General features: G+C 42.3%; 1 protein-coding gene across 1 annotated transcript; it reads right to left on the bottom strand.

Moving 5' to 3' along the window:
• On the bottom strand, positions 1–15,226 carry LOC104913525. Its single transcript, XM_010719998.3, has 6 exons — positions 13,787–15,226; positions 8,661–8,712; positions 8,458–8,560; positions 7,086–7,249; positions 3,155–3,400; positions 1–2,665 (listed from the first exon to the last, which is right to left on the bottom strand). The coding sequence occupies exons 1-6, from the start codon at positions 14,824–14,826 to the stop codon at positions 1,928–1,930; spliced, it is 2,343 nt and encodes a 780-aa protein (XP_010718300.2). The 5' UTR covers positions 14,827–15,226; the 3' UTR covers positions 1–1,927.
• Between the last annotated feature and the right edge of the window lie 798 nt (positions 15,227–16,024).

The following is a 16,024-nucleotide window of genomic DNA, read 5'->3' as shown; positions in this document are numbered from 1 at the left end:
CGTCTATCCAACTTAGTATTTCAGTAAAATAAACTGTCATTACATTGTGGAAATTAATAGTTAAACATCTTTTATTAAAAAAAAAAAGTCACTTTCCCAGCCCATCACATGTAGGTTTTGTCAATAACTGAACACAATTACTTTTTCAAAGTAGATTTTAGTACTTCAATCTCTAGAAATGTAATAAGTAACATAACATTGACTCTGTTTAACAATGTGTATGAATTTAACACAGTGGAAATCATTAGATATTTAGAAGCCTGCAGTATTCTTTTTGTCATAAATATATTAATTCATCCCTCTGAATCATGTTACATTAATTTAAAAATAAAGCAAAGAACTTAGAGATAGACTTTTATGCTTCAAAACTATTCAACGCCATCTGGTAATAATAAATGCTGAGATTTGTCTGCTGTTCGTTTGAGTCAACTGCTACAAGGCATATATTTTTGCTGCCACTGTTATTAGATGCAAGGCTTATGTCTGTGGGGACACATACACAAAGTATTAGGCAAAACCTACAGTCTTGTGTTGCATATCTCAGACATTGATAGGTGGCAGATGGAGACTGTAACAGCAGGTGAAATCATAAATAATTCAGTTAAATATTCCAGGAATCAGACTTAAATGCTTTAACATGGAAGGATTAAGATGACTCACTTGTCACACACTGTAGCTAATACGGGAGACTTGTATCTTCCTGGCATCTGTTCAATAATATAATTTGCTTTAAAATAATATCTTATGTCAGCTGTAAAATACAGCTTCCTAGGGAATTTCTTTAATCTTCTTTTTTAAAGCAAAATAATTCTAAGTTGTGAGTTGAATATGCAAGATTCTTTAGCAAAGACAGGAAAATATCACCAAAAGGTAATTATAACAGTGATGGGATTATTAAAGGCAATAGGACAAGCAAGCTTCCCTTTGGTTCTGTGCTCCACAGTCTGCCCTGGATTTGTAATCAGAGTGGCACAGGTACTTATTTTCTTCAAAAAAAAAAAATAAAATAAAAAATCACAGTTTGCTACACTTGATTTTGCCTCTTAAGTCTTGCCTGCAAAAGGATGGGAAATAGTTCTCCAGTCAGTGTGCGTTACCAGTAATAAATAGTTGGTGAATATAGGAGCAGAGCAGCTGCAAATATCCAAGTGTTGGATGCTGAAGACTATTCCTAATGAGTATTTCAGTATTTTTGTACACATGTTCCTGTTGCCAGGAGGAGTTGCTTAAAAAATGTAGTGGACTGAGGCATTGTAAGCTTATGTATATCTAACAAAAATAAAGCTAGGTCAGACTTCAATAAAATTAGCATACAGTATAGTTTTGCTCAGCTTATCTGCACTCTTCTTTAATGAGTTAGTATGTGAGATAATCATGATTTTTAATATTAGAGATGTTAATGCTTGGTAAACTTTGTGCTAGAGTGCAGAAGTTATGAAATGTTTAGAATTGTTTACAAAACAGTATGCAAACATGCAAGATGAATTCTTTCTTGTACAGGCACAGCTATGAGCACAATTTAACTCATAGCTTCTACCAGAAAGACCCAAGTGGTACCGCAGTGACAGAGGACTGACTTACATTTCAGATATAAACCATGATGTAACCATCTCAGATGACTTTCATATCTCATTCCAGAAAAGATTTCCTGCAGTGTGAAATACCTTTTCAGATGCTTTCATGAATAAAGCATATCAAAATTCCATGCAGAAGAATAGGTTTGAGGTTAATGAGTAAAAGGGAGGATGGTATTTGTGCTGTTCTGTAGTACGTATAGCTGTAATCCCAGTGGTGAGGCAAAGACTATCTGTGAACAAAGTTGTGTCCATGTATAGCTGTCACACAACTGTTTGGCACTGCTTCCACTCTGTTCATGTGCCTGCTGCCTCTCTTTTTGTGAACTGGTGGTTCGGTCTTTCTGAGAGCATCACTGGACTGAAGCTTGACATAGTGTAGGAGCAGCTAGGGTATCAAAGTTCTGTGAGGTCTCACTAGTATTAGTATCTACCACTGATGAGCTCTGCTTGTCCTTGGAAGAGTTAGGGACCTTTACCTGACCTTTGTATAAACCAGGAGATTTTGCCCAAAATGGAAGATTTGATGTTAAACTGGCAGAACTGTTACCCTCAACAGTCAGAACCACTGGTTGTTTATCTGGCACTGTTACTGCATACACAGCATTTGGTTCAGACAGATGATCTCCACATTGACTAAGATGTTCAGCTAGGACCAGAGGCTGCTGATCATCTCCTTCTTCAGAAATGACAAAAACTGGTTTGTTTTTATCCGCTTCTCCCCCAAGGTCCTTTGTTTTTGAAGCATTGGCCAAGTTGATTTTCAAGGGGTTGGAGCTCTCTAGAGTGCTCTTGGGGCTTTGGCTGTTAACTGGAGATGCTGCTCCTAGATGTCTTGAAGAATCCAAGGACCTCACACGTTTGTTGTCAGGGGAACCAGCAAAAAATCCAAAGTAAGGATTTCCAAACCTGGATTTCTTCAGGTTGCAGGAGCTTAGCTTCCGCTGCCTTTGTGCAGACAGAGTGAGAGGGTAAGAGGCATTGCTGACAGATGAATCAGAGTAAACCGTTTCTGAAGCTCCCTCTATCTCAGTGGCTGAAATCACCTTTCTGCTTGGAACACCTTGGATTCTTGCAGATGTAGGAAAACCCTGCGCAAAATAATAAATTAGTAGTCATGCTTTGAAAAGCAACTGTCTTAAGAAACGTTGATCCCAAGGGAACTAAGTAAAAGTTAAAATTCCTTATTATGGTACAGGTAAGATATTTTCTTCTGCAAAAATCTGTTATTACCATCAAAGAACATGCTCTATTAGCTCTGTAACAAGCTCTGTTGCTTTGATGACAATGGTCAGTGAGACCTATATACATATATATATATCCTATGTCTACAGATTCTTTGCTATGCAATAGTAATATGACAAATTTAAGGTATCACCAGGAAAAAAAAAAGAATATGTGAGAAAACTCCATGAATGCAGCTTCTTAGCACTTCAGAATAAACTACAATATAGTTAGGCAAAAGAATTCCCAGTACATATGCAAGATGGGCTAAGATGTGCATTGTACCTGTAGATTAGAGGAGCAAAGTAGGGGCACTGAAGCTGATCACCCCATGCTCTTCTCCTACCAAGACTTACACTGTTGTCAACCAGCTTTGTGAAGGGACTATTGGTGGTCCAGCTACACCACTTTTTTTGTAGCTGCGGTATCGGAGCCAGGAAGTCATGGAAAGTGCGGGCACTCCACGTGCGTTGTCTGGGATGATGATTTTCCATCTGGACATTCCTCTTCTCAACAGTATCTGCTCCTGCAGCCATGTGACCAGAAGTCACCCAGTCAGACACAGAAGCTGGGCTTGTGACACTTCTTTTTAGGTTTTTGTCCTGAAATAGTAAATAAGTATTGTTAGCAATGTCTTTTGTCAACAGGTTTTAAAAACACTTTAAAAAGCGACTTCTAGTGCAAGCAACCAATTTCTTCAGTGGTTCTTTTTCTTAAGATAAGACACAGGAATGCAATTTGTTTCTCTTTCAACATGCTGCCTTGGAGTCAGTGGCTTCCCTGGGCAGCAGTTTTACCTTGCTTTTTCAATTTCAGGTTTCATGTTGAATTGGGAAATTCCACTTATGTAAGAAACAGAATCCTACCACTGCATATCCAACGCAATGAAGCTTTAGCTATTTGATATGTATCTGACAGATTACAGTACTAAACTTTGCTGTGCAAAACGTAATTCCTCCTCTCTGCTTGGCTCTTGGAAGGCTCCAGCTGCATCTTTGTAGGGAACAAAACCGCAGGGTGGGGGAATGAGGCCCACTGAAAGAAATTTAGAAGCAAGAGACTTAGAAGTCTAAAAAAAAAGCATAATTCAAGAAGAAAGACTGAAGTAAGTGGTGCTCTTTAGTCTCAGTTTTGGAAGAACTAAAGGAATAATAATTTTTTTTTAAAAGGCAGTGATCTGTTCTCAGTGTCTGTGGTAAAAGGAACGAGAGACAAGGCCCAGAGTGGAGCCAAGGGGATTTTCAGTTCACATAGGAAATGTTTTTTTGGGTGGAAAACGTGCTTTACCAGGAGCATAAGATGTCTAGACAGGTGTAAAATTGGCACAGTTGGGAGCTGAGCACATGAAACCATTCTCACCAGCTCTATGTATGAGAATTGTTCTGCCATAGGAATGAACTATGGCCAACTTGTAAGAATCCCACTTACTGTATATGTTCCTATATTGATTTTAAAATCACAATTTTTCTTCCTAAAATGTATGTAGTTTTAGAAGCAGAAAAGTTAAAGAATGCCTCACAGTCCTATGAATCTCCTTCTGTGCTTGCTAATGCTTCACCTGTTGTTAATATAAGCCCCTTGTTCCATAACTCTGCATGTATTTTTAATTTTCAGCTGTGCGAATATGGCTGTCATGAGAAGAATGCAAAATCTACATTCCTAGAGTTTACACGTTTCTTAAAAAGAGTCTGAAATAAATCCCACAGTGTCCTGGATTTAAAAGGCCCGAGAGACCAAAAGCTTCTCATTTGTTATTTCTGATAAACAAAATCTCCCAAGTTTCCACAAATCAAAGAAACTATTTCCTTACAATGTCACGTTGGAAAAGGATGGGCAGAGAGGCGAGAAATGAGCTTCTCTGTAGGAAGCTGGCAGAGGTTCTATTCATGCTCTGGATAAATTTGTTTTAATATTAAGTTCTTAGTCTTGGATTTGATTAAAGTAACAGTCTTTATATAAATGCATAGTAATTCAGCTGTCTTCTTCTGGGAAGCCTCTTTAGGCTATCTTAGGGTTTATTATTTTGATGATTTTGAGACAGATGCTCTGGGAACAGCTACTGAGATTAATAACGTATTTTCTAGATTTTTAAAAATCTTTTAGCAAAAAACATGTCTTAAGTACTCTCTTATTCTTAACCCAAAACTTATTCATCTGACACTTGTCTGGATAGAAGGCAGATCGTAGTTATAACCTAGCCAAAGACTGAGTGATGCTTTAAAACAAATAGGACACGTAACTAATGAAGAATGTCCAAAGGAGGGCTACAAAGGTTGCAAGGAGTCTGAGGGCCAGGTGTGTGGGGAGCACCTGAGGTCCTCTGCTTGTTCAGCTGGAGAAGAGGAGGCTGAGGGGAGGCCTCATGGCCCTGCAGCTCCTCATGGCGGCTCTTTGTAGTTTGCTTTGCTTAAATGAGCATTTGGGGTGAGATGAATCTGAAGATATTATTTACTATGCTCTACAGACTCGGGGTTTCACGCATCTTTCCATGTGAGGATTACTTCTCAGTTCCTGCCTCTGGCAGGCAACTCCTGCCTGCCCAGCGCTGGTCTGCAGACACTGGGCTGCATACCCAGCTTCTGCAGGGCGCAGGGACAAAACTCAGGAGCTGGGTGGCCAGCTAAGATGCATCTTACACCCTAAAAATTCACACACCTGGAAACTAAATTGTGAACAGCACTCAGTTTTACCTCTAGCATTCAGTAGCCCTCAATTAACCTAGGTTGAGTGCAGGTGTGCAGATGGCCTGCTGGGCCCAATGTCTACCCCCCTCAGAGAGGACGGCCTGCAGCTGTGCTCAAAGAGCCTATGTTTCTAACTGTAGCCCTTCACCCTTCCCAGGTATGTTTTTGGATCTTCTGAGGGTTTAGTACTGATTCCTTGTATGCAAAAAAGACATAACTGAGAAGGAATAGCCTTCTGATTTGATACAGTGGTGAATCACTTTAATTCTTTGGTTACGTGCACTTAGAATTGCTTGAATGCTATTTATATGTATATATATATATACACACATAAGTCTGCTATGCTTACTTGTGGAAGGCATGGTATAGTAGAAATATCTTGCTTTAAGCGTTTCTTCCTTCTGACTAGCGAGGGGGAAGAGGAAGGATAATGGGTTTTCTCTTTATCCAGAAATTGTTTTTGTAAGTGGTTGCCACAAGGTGAAGCTCTCTCTACTGGAAAGAAGGATCAAGAAGTAGAGGGGTTCAAGAGTGCCTGATCTGGGTGCTGATACAGTGCATGTGCTCTGCTCCTCAGAAAGCAATGTGCTTCAGTCAGGCAGAGCACTGGAGCTGTTTTTCCTATTCTTGTCTTTCTTTTCTGTTAATCAGTGTGGTTGATTGGAGGAGGAGTTCAGCATATGTCTTGTACTAGTGAGGGAAATTTCTAATCAGTCTGCATCCATGGGTAACTTACTAATCAACTTCAGGGATACAGAATACTATTGCTCTGTAATCTGTGATTAGAAACATAATGTGGACTGTCTTGGGGTAGGCAAGTTCCTTACACTGGTTCTTTCCCCTCCTGTGGGGGAAAAAAAGGAGGATGTTGGACAGTGTTGACCTGGAAAGGTTTTAATGTAGACTTGGAAAGGACTTGTGCTGATAATCGCTACCTTGTGATGAGGAGAAATCTCAGAAGTCTCAGATCTGGCTGCCATCATCTACTTCTAAATAAGTGATTAGGAGTGAAGAGGAAGGAGCTAAAATAAGGAAGGTTACTAAAATGATCTAGGTTTGTATGTGTATATTTGAAAGGGTGCTGATGCTTTCCCTTTAAGGGTTTGGTTTTTAGAATAAATGTTAATTCTTCATGTGAGCTGGGGAGACAGTGACATAACTTTCTGACAAACTGAGAAGCTGAAGAACTTGTCTAACCACTTGGTAGTGCTGTGCAGGAATGGGTCTGGTCCTAGGTCTTTTGGTTGTTACAAGTGATCCTCATAACTACATATTATATTTAATGGAATGCCATCTTTGCTAATTAACAGGTATTTCTTGACAGCTGGTGCTTCAGCTTGGTGGCATATCTCTGCATTCTCTATTATAATTCCCAGGCGGACTTGAAGACCTGATCTTATGAGAGCTGAGAAGATGCTGGCTGAGGGATCACAGCCCACGTGTTTTTGTAGCAGCTCTGCCTGTTAGTTGGGAGAACTGCCTGGCTTGGTTGCTACTACTCCTGCAAACTAGCAAGGATGAGTGAAGGAATGTGACAAGTGCTATCCAAGAAGGATGTTGTGTGGCTTGCTATGTCTCTAGTGATGTCCAGGAGCATTCTTACCTGTATTCTGTAGGTAGTAAAGCTCAGTCCACTGGCTCCGGGTCCAGCAGAAATAATAAACACTTCATCGCTCCCTGTCTCGGTGGTCACTGCAGAGGTGGAAGAGGGCACGTCTGGGTCAGTATCCTGAGGAGACTGATCTGTGCTGCCTCTGCAGGAAGTGACTGAGAAGAGAAAATCCATATAAAAACAGCTGAGAGCCCCAAACATCTGTTCCTAGCTCCTCCATGACAACTGCCTTTCCCTTTCTCCCCAGACAAGCTAGAGCCACTTTGTGCTGTCACACCAGTCAGAACTAAGCTTAGACCAAGTTTGCTCTCCTGAACCTACAGGCTTTTAAAAATAAGACACAAGGGGATGAGGGGAAGAAAGGAACAACCTTGGGTCTGCTGTTTGATAAAGACAGACCCAAACTGAAATCTACCATACTAAATGCACAAAATTTTCCTGCAGATCAGATTTTTTTTTTTTAATCCATATTTACTCATTCCTGATAATTGTGAGCTCTGCTTTTTCTCTGAAGCGCAAGCATTTTCTGCTTGAACCCTGGCAATGTTGCTCCCATAGGCAGCCATATGCTGCAGGTATATACACCTGCTTGCATCCTCAAGGCCTAATCCTCTGGTCCAGGCCAGGATATTTCTGCCTGTGGCTCCTGGCTGTGATCTTCTCAATGATCTTTGGAAGCAAGTAATTAGCTTTTGAGGAAGATACCGCTTTGAGAACTGTGTGTAAAAGCTGACGGTCTAGTGGGAAACTGATGGTGTGTAGCAATGTATTGTGAAGTGGTTCCTTGTTGGCCCTCCCCCAAAAGGAGAGCTAATAGAATTCATTGATTGCAACTCAAAATTGCAACAAGTGACGTTATCTGCAGCTTGGCTGGGGAACTCCTGCTCTTGTTTTGGAAACACACATCTAAGGCAGTCTCACTTGAAAAGCCCTTCAGAAAGTCAGCTCCAGCAGTCAAATATGTCCAAAGCCAATGTAAGCATTATAAAACTCATCCCTTCCCAGGCAAGGTTAGGCACGGGGCAGATGAGCCATCCACAGTTTATGGATTATTTTAAGCTGCAGTTGTAGCAGCCTGAAGCAGACACATTAGTTTTGCTAACCCACTGTCTCTGCAACACTGTGTACTATGACGGCTTCTGCTGGCAGTGCCCTGAAGCTGTGCCCGTGTGCTCCTTGCCAGGGGAATTGCCCTCCCAGGGAGGGGGGAGAGCAGCAAGGGATATTCCCACAACAAAGCCTTTCTGCTGTCAAGTAGCTCTCCAGCTGTGCATGAGCGAGGCGGGTGGAGAGAGAAATGGTCTGATTAGCAGGCCAGGGCCGCGGGGTGCCCTGACCTGCTCCTGGGGTGCGCCGCGCTTACCCGCCTGCTCCCGGCTGACAGAGTGGTTGTTGTTTTCATTCTCCCGACTTGGCACCACGAGCTGGAGCTCATTGATATCAACAGCGGAGTTCTGGATCCCATTCTACAACTCAGAACATGCCCCAGTAAACATTGTCAGATAAACAGTGCAACAGCCAATATGAAAGAGAGAAACAGAAATTGCTGAAGCCATTAGCACTAACCTCCTGGTCACTGCATACGTTGGATGAGCTCCTTTTGGGGCACGTTCTCTGCCTGAAAAGGAGAGACAGCAACAACAACAACAAGCCCACGAGTGAGTTAGACCCAGAGAAGGAAAGGTCTTGGCTCATGTAGTGGGAAGTCAGCTGGAGAAGGACCTGTCTTCCTCCTATGATCACCACGAAAGTGGAAACAGAGTTCAGACCTCTTCGAAATCCTGCCAGCCTTCCCTCCATAGGGAATAGTGCATACTGATGTGCTTTTTCACATCAGTAACTAAATAGCAGGACTGAAATCCTTTGGTCTGAGCAGTGACATTGCTCTTGCTCTGTTAGACTATTTCATCTGTTTAGTCAGTATTGCACTCTGTGTTCTATTTAGCAAGCAGAGACCATCAGATATTCATCTGCATGACCGTTTTATTAAAAGGATGGCTAAGGCAGATAATTACCAGCTAAATGTGCCTGCTGGACTGAAGGGAAATAATCATATTCATCTTTTTTTATTTTTTAGTTTTAATAAATATGATACCATGAAACAACAAGTGTTATTTACATACTGGATGAATATGATATGAAGATGTCATGAAGAATAGCTGAATGTGATCATGACTGAAGCAAGAATATTTTGGTGTGCAGCAGTTCTTCATGCAACAGTGCAGAAAACAAGTGCTAATGCGCTATGTGACCTGTTATTATTTTTCTCTCATATCTATGGCTGGAGGGGCTGGCTTAAGGCAGTTAACATCTTCTATACAAAGTTTGTGGTGCCTTCTAAGGGGCGTGTTGAAGGCAAGATTACAAGTTTTCAGGCACCTTTTCATTACTGCTTCTCTCTAAGACATGGGGGTTTAGAGGCTGCCTGGTAAGTCTGCCCAGGGGACAGCATCTGCTCCATCTTGGTTGTGGTGGATTTCATTCTTTCACTATATCACTGGAAGACTTAACAAATAATTATTGACTCTCGATTGGATTGAGTGAGGAAAAAAAGACCCAATATGTCTCCAAGACAATTCCTAACGAATATGGAGGAGACTACAGAAAGAGGAGAGCAAATTCGCACTTCAGAATTTATTCAGAAGGGATGCAGAGGGATAGTTGTTACTGTAGGAGGCAAGATCACACTGGCTGGGCTGAAGCAGGGAAAGCTCTTCCTTAACTTGGGTTTGTGGAGGGGGAGCAGAGAGATTTCCAAGGAGAAGAGGTCTTTCCTCATTGGAGAATTGAGATTAAGCGAAGAAGGAAATACTGCACAAGTACAAGAAAGATAAGAGAGAGGAGAGTCCTATACCTCTCAGTTTAAATGAGGATAGAAAAGGCTAACTGGTTGGAATGTCCTCTTTTTAACTTTTTCTTCCCTCATTGTGGCTTGGGTGAAACTAACTCATAGAAAGGCTAAAGTTTTATAGATTCACCCCCCCAAAATTTCTGATGGCAACTTGAGATTTGATTCCTTCTACTGAGAACTGTTGCCATAGTGTCTGGGGAGATGCTCTAGTTTGTGAGACTTGGGCTCTTGGACTTTCTTTAGCCCTCTCTCCAACTGGACTATGTCTCCCACAGCATGCTGCAGTGTCTGGCCACCACGGAGGGGAGTGATTCAGATCAGTGCATAGCTCATGCATATGAAATACCCAGTGTACAAATAGTTTGGTTTCCATCAGTTAAAAGAATGCGCAATTTAAAAACAAAAATTGCTTAAACCTTCCCGAGTAAAGCAAATATTCAAATCTGTTGAAAGCTTTGTGAAAATTGCCCTGTGCTCCCCTACCCTCTCCAACCATCTGTGTTTCTAACTAAACTACCTCCAGATGAACAGAAGATGGAGGCCAGCTACAAAAAGGCAGGAAAAGGCTTCTGGGTTTTGCCTACCATGAGGATTACAGAGAAAAACTCTGTTTTTAGCCCAGAAGTGACTAGAATCTTCTAGGAGGGCGATAAATGAGGAAGGAGATCAGGCTGCAGGCTGTGCCTAGCAGGGTGGCTTGTATGGAGTGAAATGGAACACAACAACTTGAGGAAATAGCTATATGCACAGAGGGGTTGTAATTGGAAACAGGTCACTGGCAGGCAATGCAGATGTAAAATGCAGTTGCAATCCACAGGTTGCAGCCATCAAGCAAAAGTCTGGCTGCATTGGATGGGATTAAAATTAAATAAGGTGGACGTGTCTCTTGTTCTTGGGGCTTGGGAAAGAAAATAAAAAATACCCCATTGCTTGAGCCAGGCCTCATGGCCAAAAGTAATTAGAATTATTGGCCAACTAACAACTGAAGCTTTCATTTCCTCCCCAAACAGCAAACAAAAGCTGCAGTGTGGTGGAGACTTGGAGTTTCCCCAGAGAGCTTTGCCCTGGCTGAATGCAATGAGCCTGAGCAGACACTGCTGACGACTTGGTGCATTGGAGTGGCAGCAGGTGCCAAGCTTGGCCCAAGGCATTTCTAGTCCTGGCAAAGACAGCTCCCTGCTACTTTTAGCTGAGCAAGAGCATCACACAGAAATGGTAAAAAACTCTGCTAAATGCCAATGTGGTACCAGAGGAACGAGCAAAGCAGAGGAAAAAGTGGGAGGCAAGTTTACAAGGCCAAGAGCTCAAAATTTACTCTTAGCATCTTCTGGTGAGGTTCTCCTTTGCAGTGGCACGTTCCAGCCAGGGCAAGAATTGTCACACCTCGGAGAGCTGGTCCTATTTCTGAGTGTTATCAAAGTATCTTCACTTCTCCCCACAGCCCACCCTGTGCAGTCCTGGCATTTTCAGTAGTGAGGATGGGCTGTGGCTAAAACACACACAACACATGATATCAAGCCAGTATCTAGAGCAAGAAGCATAACATGCTTGCTGGGCTCAAATTAAAAGTTGTTTAGATATGCTTAATGGCCTCCGCAGCCTTATTCTGAGCTGCATTTCAGGAGAATGCAGTTGGAAACTGTAGGGTAGCTCCAGCCAGCACCAGCGGTGCTGGGGCCGGAGAGCAATATCATCAAAGTATTAGAGCAGGAAGGTGGAAAAAGCATTTTCCAGTGCAGCCTCAGTGAGGCTGCTCAGCACAGGGTATGGTGTGACACTTCCAAGCATGTCAGATCTCACATGCTTTTTAAAGCAAGCAATAAAAGCGTAATGTACTCGAGGCCTCCCTAGAATAGTGCACAGGGAATACAGGCAGCCAGGTTAGCAAAGGGCCTCCTCTCATGAGGTGAATGTCTATGGACAGTCTCCTCTGTATATATCTAATATATCTCCATACAAAAAAAAAGTGGTAATGGAAGGGCAGCCATGCAGATGTTACAAGAAGTGAGCCTGTCCCTGGTGCTGTGCCATGGTGACTGTGGTAGGATGTGCTCAGTGATCAGACTGCGTGACGTTTGTGCAGGGTGAAAAAGGCATTCAGTTTTCTATGCTGGTCAACAATAGCATGCTTTGCAAATATCTGAGAAGCAAAAATGCAAATGGTACATGTGAGCAGCGTGGCCTGACTTTCTGAGCAGTCTGCTCAGGGCACCTTTCAGGCAGTGGAAGCTCAGACTGCTGTGTGCTTTGGTTTGAATAACATGCAGCTTCATGGATAGCTGCAGTGCAATTAAATGGCAAGAACTGCTTACACAACATGTGTATCAGCCCAGGATGCTGCTGTAGCAAAGGCAGAGTGTTTCTGCTGCTTTTGAAATTTGGCAAGGATATAAAAATAATTTACTGTCTGGAAGACATTTTCCACCAGACGTTTTCCTTTAGAACTAGCAAAAAAATGTAGTCTAAATTAGTGTCTGGCAAGGTCTTTGTAAAGGAAGGTTAGTCAGATGTAGCACACGTAAGATTAACTCTTATAACTATGAAAAGCCCAGATTCTGAAAGCAGGAATTTCTTTATGCAGCAAGAGTTTATTTGATTCTAAGATTATTAAGATTATATTTAGGCTCCACCACCTCACTCATGTTTTCTTATTCTGAGTATGGCAATGGCCTGAATTTTGTGTTTATTCAGCACAGCACGTAATGCAAATCCAAAATCACACAAAAAACAAAGTTCCTTTCTCAACCCAGCCTCAGTTACGAGCAGCTGCTGGGCCACTCTGAGACCTTCTGGTTGGAGGATGCACAGGGCAGAGGATGCAGGAAGAGGGGACAGACCAGTGAATGGTGCCGCTGAGAAATGAGTGCTATCACAAACAGCCAGAAACCCCATCAGAGCCCTGCAAGGGATGGTGTTTGTTTCAGTTCTCTGATGCTCCTAGAGCAGTCAAAATATTTGAAAAACAGCATTTCACAAAAACCTAGGGAGCTCCTGCTTTGTTTTGCATTTGTTGGAAGGGAAAAAAATGTTTTCACTGGAGTTACCAAGAAAACAGCAAACATAAGCTGGGGTGTGGAGAAGCTTTTTTCTGGTAGATACATCAGGAGAAAACAAATAAAAGCAATTGAGTGGAGAGGAATGTTTTTGTTACTGACTGGTTGTAGCTGTTCAGCTGGTTAGGTCAGCCCCTGGGCCCAGTCCTTTCAGATGACATCTGGGGACAGGCACGGATAGCGCAGCACTTTCCCAGGCAGGGAGCAGGCTCTGCACATACATCCTCACCTCATGAGTGCATTAGAATTAAAATGTCTGTACAATTTCTTGGATAAAACTTGCTTTAGATTGGAAAACACTAGGTAACTGCATCTTAATTCCAAGCGGCAGTATTTTAAGGTACTTATTTTTCTGCAGAGCATTAGTGATGGTTAGATTCAAAGTGAGAAGACACAGTGACTCGGCCTGCCAGGGAGATGCTCTCCGCCCTGCATTTGTCCATTGGCCACTATGGGCCCAAAACTGAGAAACAAGTAATGAAACCAAATAAGGACCAAGAAAGACCTCACCCTTTGGGTATTTCTGCAGGGGAACAAAAAGAAAAAGAAAAAGAGAAAAAAAGAAAGAAGAAAATAAAGGTACCAAAACTGTAGAACTGGGAAAGAAAACTGTGAAGCATAGGGCAGGAATAGAATCTGGCTTTGGTTTCCTCTACATCCATGCACTATTGCACCAAAAGGATAGCAAGCATTAGCAGAGCAAAGAAAATGTGTATTTGTTTTCTGGTTTTCCTGTCCTGTACAGATAATATCACATGCTTCAGAGGCTCAGACATCCATCATCTTACCTGCAAGCTATGCAGAGGGCAGAGAGCAAAGCAAGTGCAAAGAAGACAGTCCCTGTTAGAACTGCCAGCATCAGTATGTTTTCTGTTCTCTCCTGCCTCACAGCATCCACGCTGTTGGGTTCCGTGATGTTCTTGTATTCAAAGAGCATTGCGAAGCCTCTGCCCCGGTTGGTGGTGGTAATGAGTTCCATGATAACCTCAACCATTTCCAGAGACGACCCAAAGACCATGGTCCTGTTTAAAGGTGAATTTGGTCCACAGAAACGAGAGGAAAACGTGATGAGATCTGAAACATAGAGTACATCGTGGGGGCAGACATCCACTGCCGGCTGCTGGCTGGAGATTTCCACTGGCAGTATTGTTGTGGGAAGCGTCCAGCTCTCTCCCAGACTTTCATCTCTCTCACTAGCAGCTAGGTGGGCAAACAAAATATTGCCTTTCCAGCCTTCTTTTGTTTCTTGACTGCTAGCATTTTGCCTCTGTGTTTTGGCACCACCAGAATCAGGTGATGATGGCTGTTCTTCTGTTTGAGTCTCCGTAATCGCTTTGGGTTCCTTCATCTGTTTTGACTGGTTTCCTTCAGACATCTGTTTGGCTTCATCTTTCTTTGAGGCTGCTCCTGGAAGTTCGTCCAGGTGGCCAGGAAGCCCTTTTGACTGATCTCCTGCACCGCTCAGATTCTGAGCTGCCTTCGACATCCAGCTCTGAAGAGAGGATTTTGTAGTCTGGAGAACAAAGTCCAGGTTTTCCTCGGGAGGAGTCACATCCTTATTTCGTGTTATGGCAGCAGCTGGAAAGCCATCCCAGGGGGTTGGAGTTTCACTAGAGCTCTCAAAAATGTCAAAGTCAAAAATTTCCAAGATAAGATGCATTCTTACAGGAATGAAAAATTGCCAAACGCAGTGTGTCCCCGGGTAGTAGTTGTTTGGAAATCCTGGTGATAAAATCAGGCCTCTTTCCATTGACTCCACCACCGCCCCACAGGAATAATAGACCTGGGAAATAAAACAAATACACTTACTTCTTGCCAGAGACAACATGCAGGACGCAACACACTGGACCTACGGAAGATCCTTCCCCTTCCCTTCAGTGACTGGTGTAAAGTAGGGTTTTACAGGCTTCATGAGTTCTGAGTTCCTGAGGCTATCTTCTGCTTTCACATTTAGAGCCTTAATCTGTAATATGGACAACAGTCTCAGACTGTGAGAGTGCGTACTGAGCACACAGCTTCTGAGGAAATATAATCCAGATAAGCAATTCACACAATGTTCATTTTCTATCCCTATTTCAATTTTAATAGCGTCCCTTTCTGCTTTTGGCTAATGCACATTCCCAGGTTACTGAATCCTGAATACATTTGTTGTTGACACACAACTCTTCGCTGCACAAATGTGTCATCCTAAACAGCTTGTAGTGTGATAAAAACCTTAAGCTGAAGAAAAACCGTGTCACTACAGGATCTTGAATTCTATGTTATTTTAATTTACAAAACCACTTTTTTAAGTGCAAAAAGGCCCTCGCACTGATGATTATCCACGAATCATCTAAACAACTTGGTTTCAGAGACATTCAGACTTATTTACTTCAGTAATAGAGACGGTTCTGATTGGGTACATTTTCTCTTCAAATGCAAAGCCTCTGGAAATAGTGCCAGCAGATACCCCTCCCACTGGTAGGCTAGCAATCTGCAAGCATTTTGCATAACAGTGATAGTTCCGATTGAAATTCATTTCTTCTTTCTCCATAAATAGCCTTCACAATCCAAAAAGGAAGAAATGGTTGCACTACCAACCATTCTGCTTCTTTAAAGGTAGGTGAGGCTGTTTTCACGCATCATATTTACAACAACCTTTCCCAGAATATGCTCCTGGAGCCCTTTTTCAAGATGCTTTCCATAAATGTGGAGGGTGCAGAGCCTTGTCTGTGCCTGGGGCAACAGCTTTTGAAAAGGAGAAAAAATAAGTCACAAGTGCTGAGGTCATGAGCCTTGTCTTTTATAAATTGGAAAAGAAAGGGAATGCTTTGGGGGATTGTTTTTATTTTTTATTATTATTGTTGGATTCATTGTCTCAATCTGTTATCTATTTAAACACAAAGGAAGCTTGGCAGTAGAACAAACAAAGCTTATGAAGTCCATATAAAGCCACAAAGATCAAAATACTCCAGATTTCTTTTTTTTTCTCCTGGTCCCTCCCCCTGTCTCATGTTGAAATGGAAAGAAAAAAAAAAACAACCCAA

This window comes from Meleagris gallopavo, chromosome 17, assembly GCF_000146605.3.
Source record: "Meleagris gallopavo isolate NT-WF06-2002-E0010 breed Aviagen turkey brand Nicholas breeding stock chromosome 17, Turkey_5.1, whole genome shotgun sequence".
Classification (NCBI taxonomy): Eukaryota; Metazoa; Chordata; class Aves; order Galliformes; family Phasianidae; genus Meleagris; species Meleagris gallopavo.
The sequence above is the reverse complement of the archived record's forward strand: the minus strand, read 5'-3'. Positions and strand labels throughout refer to the sequence as shown.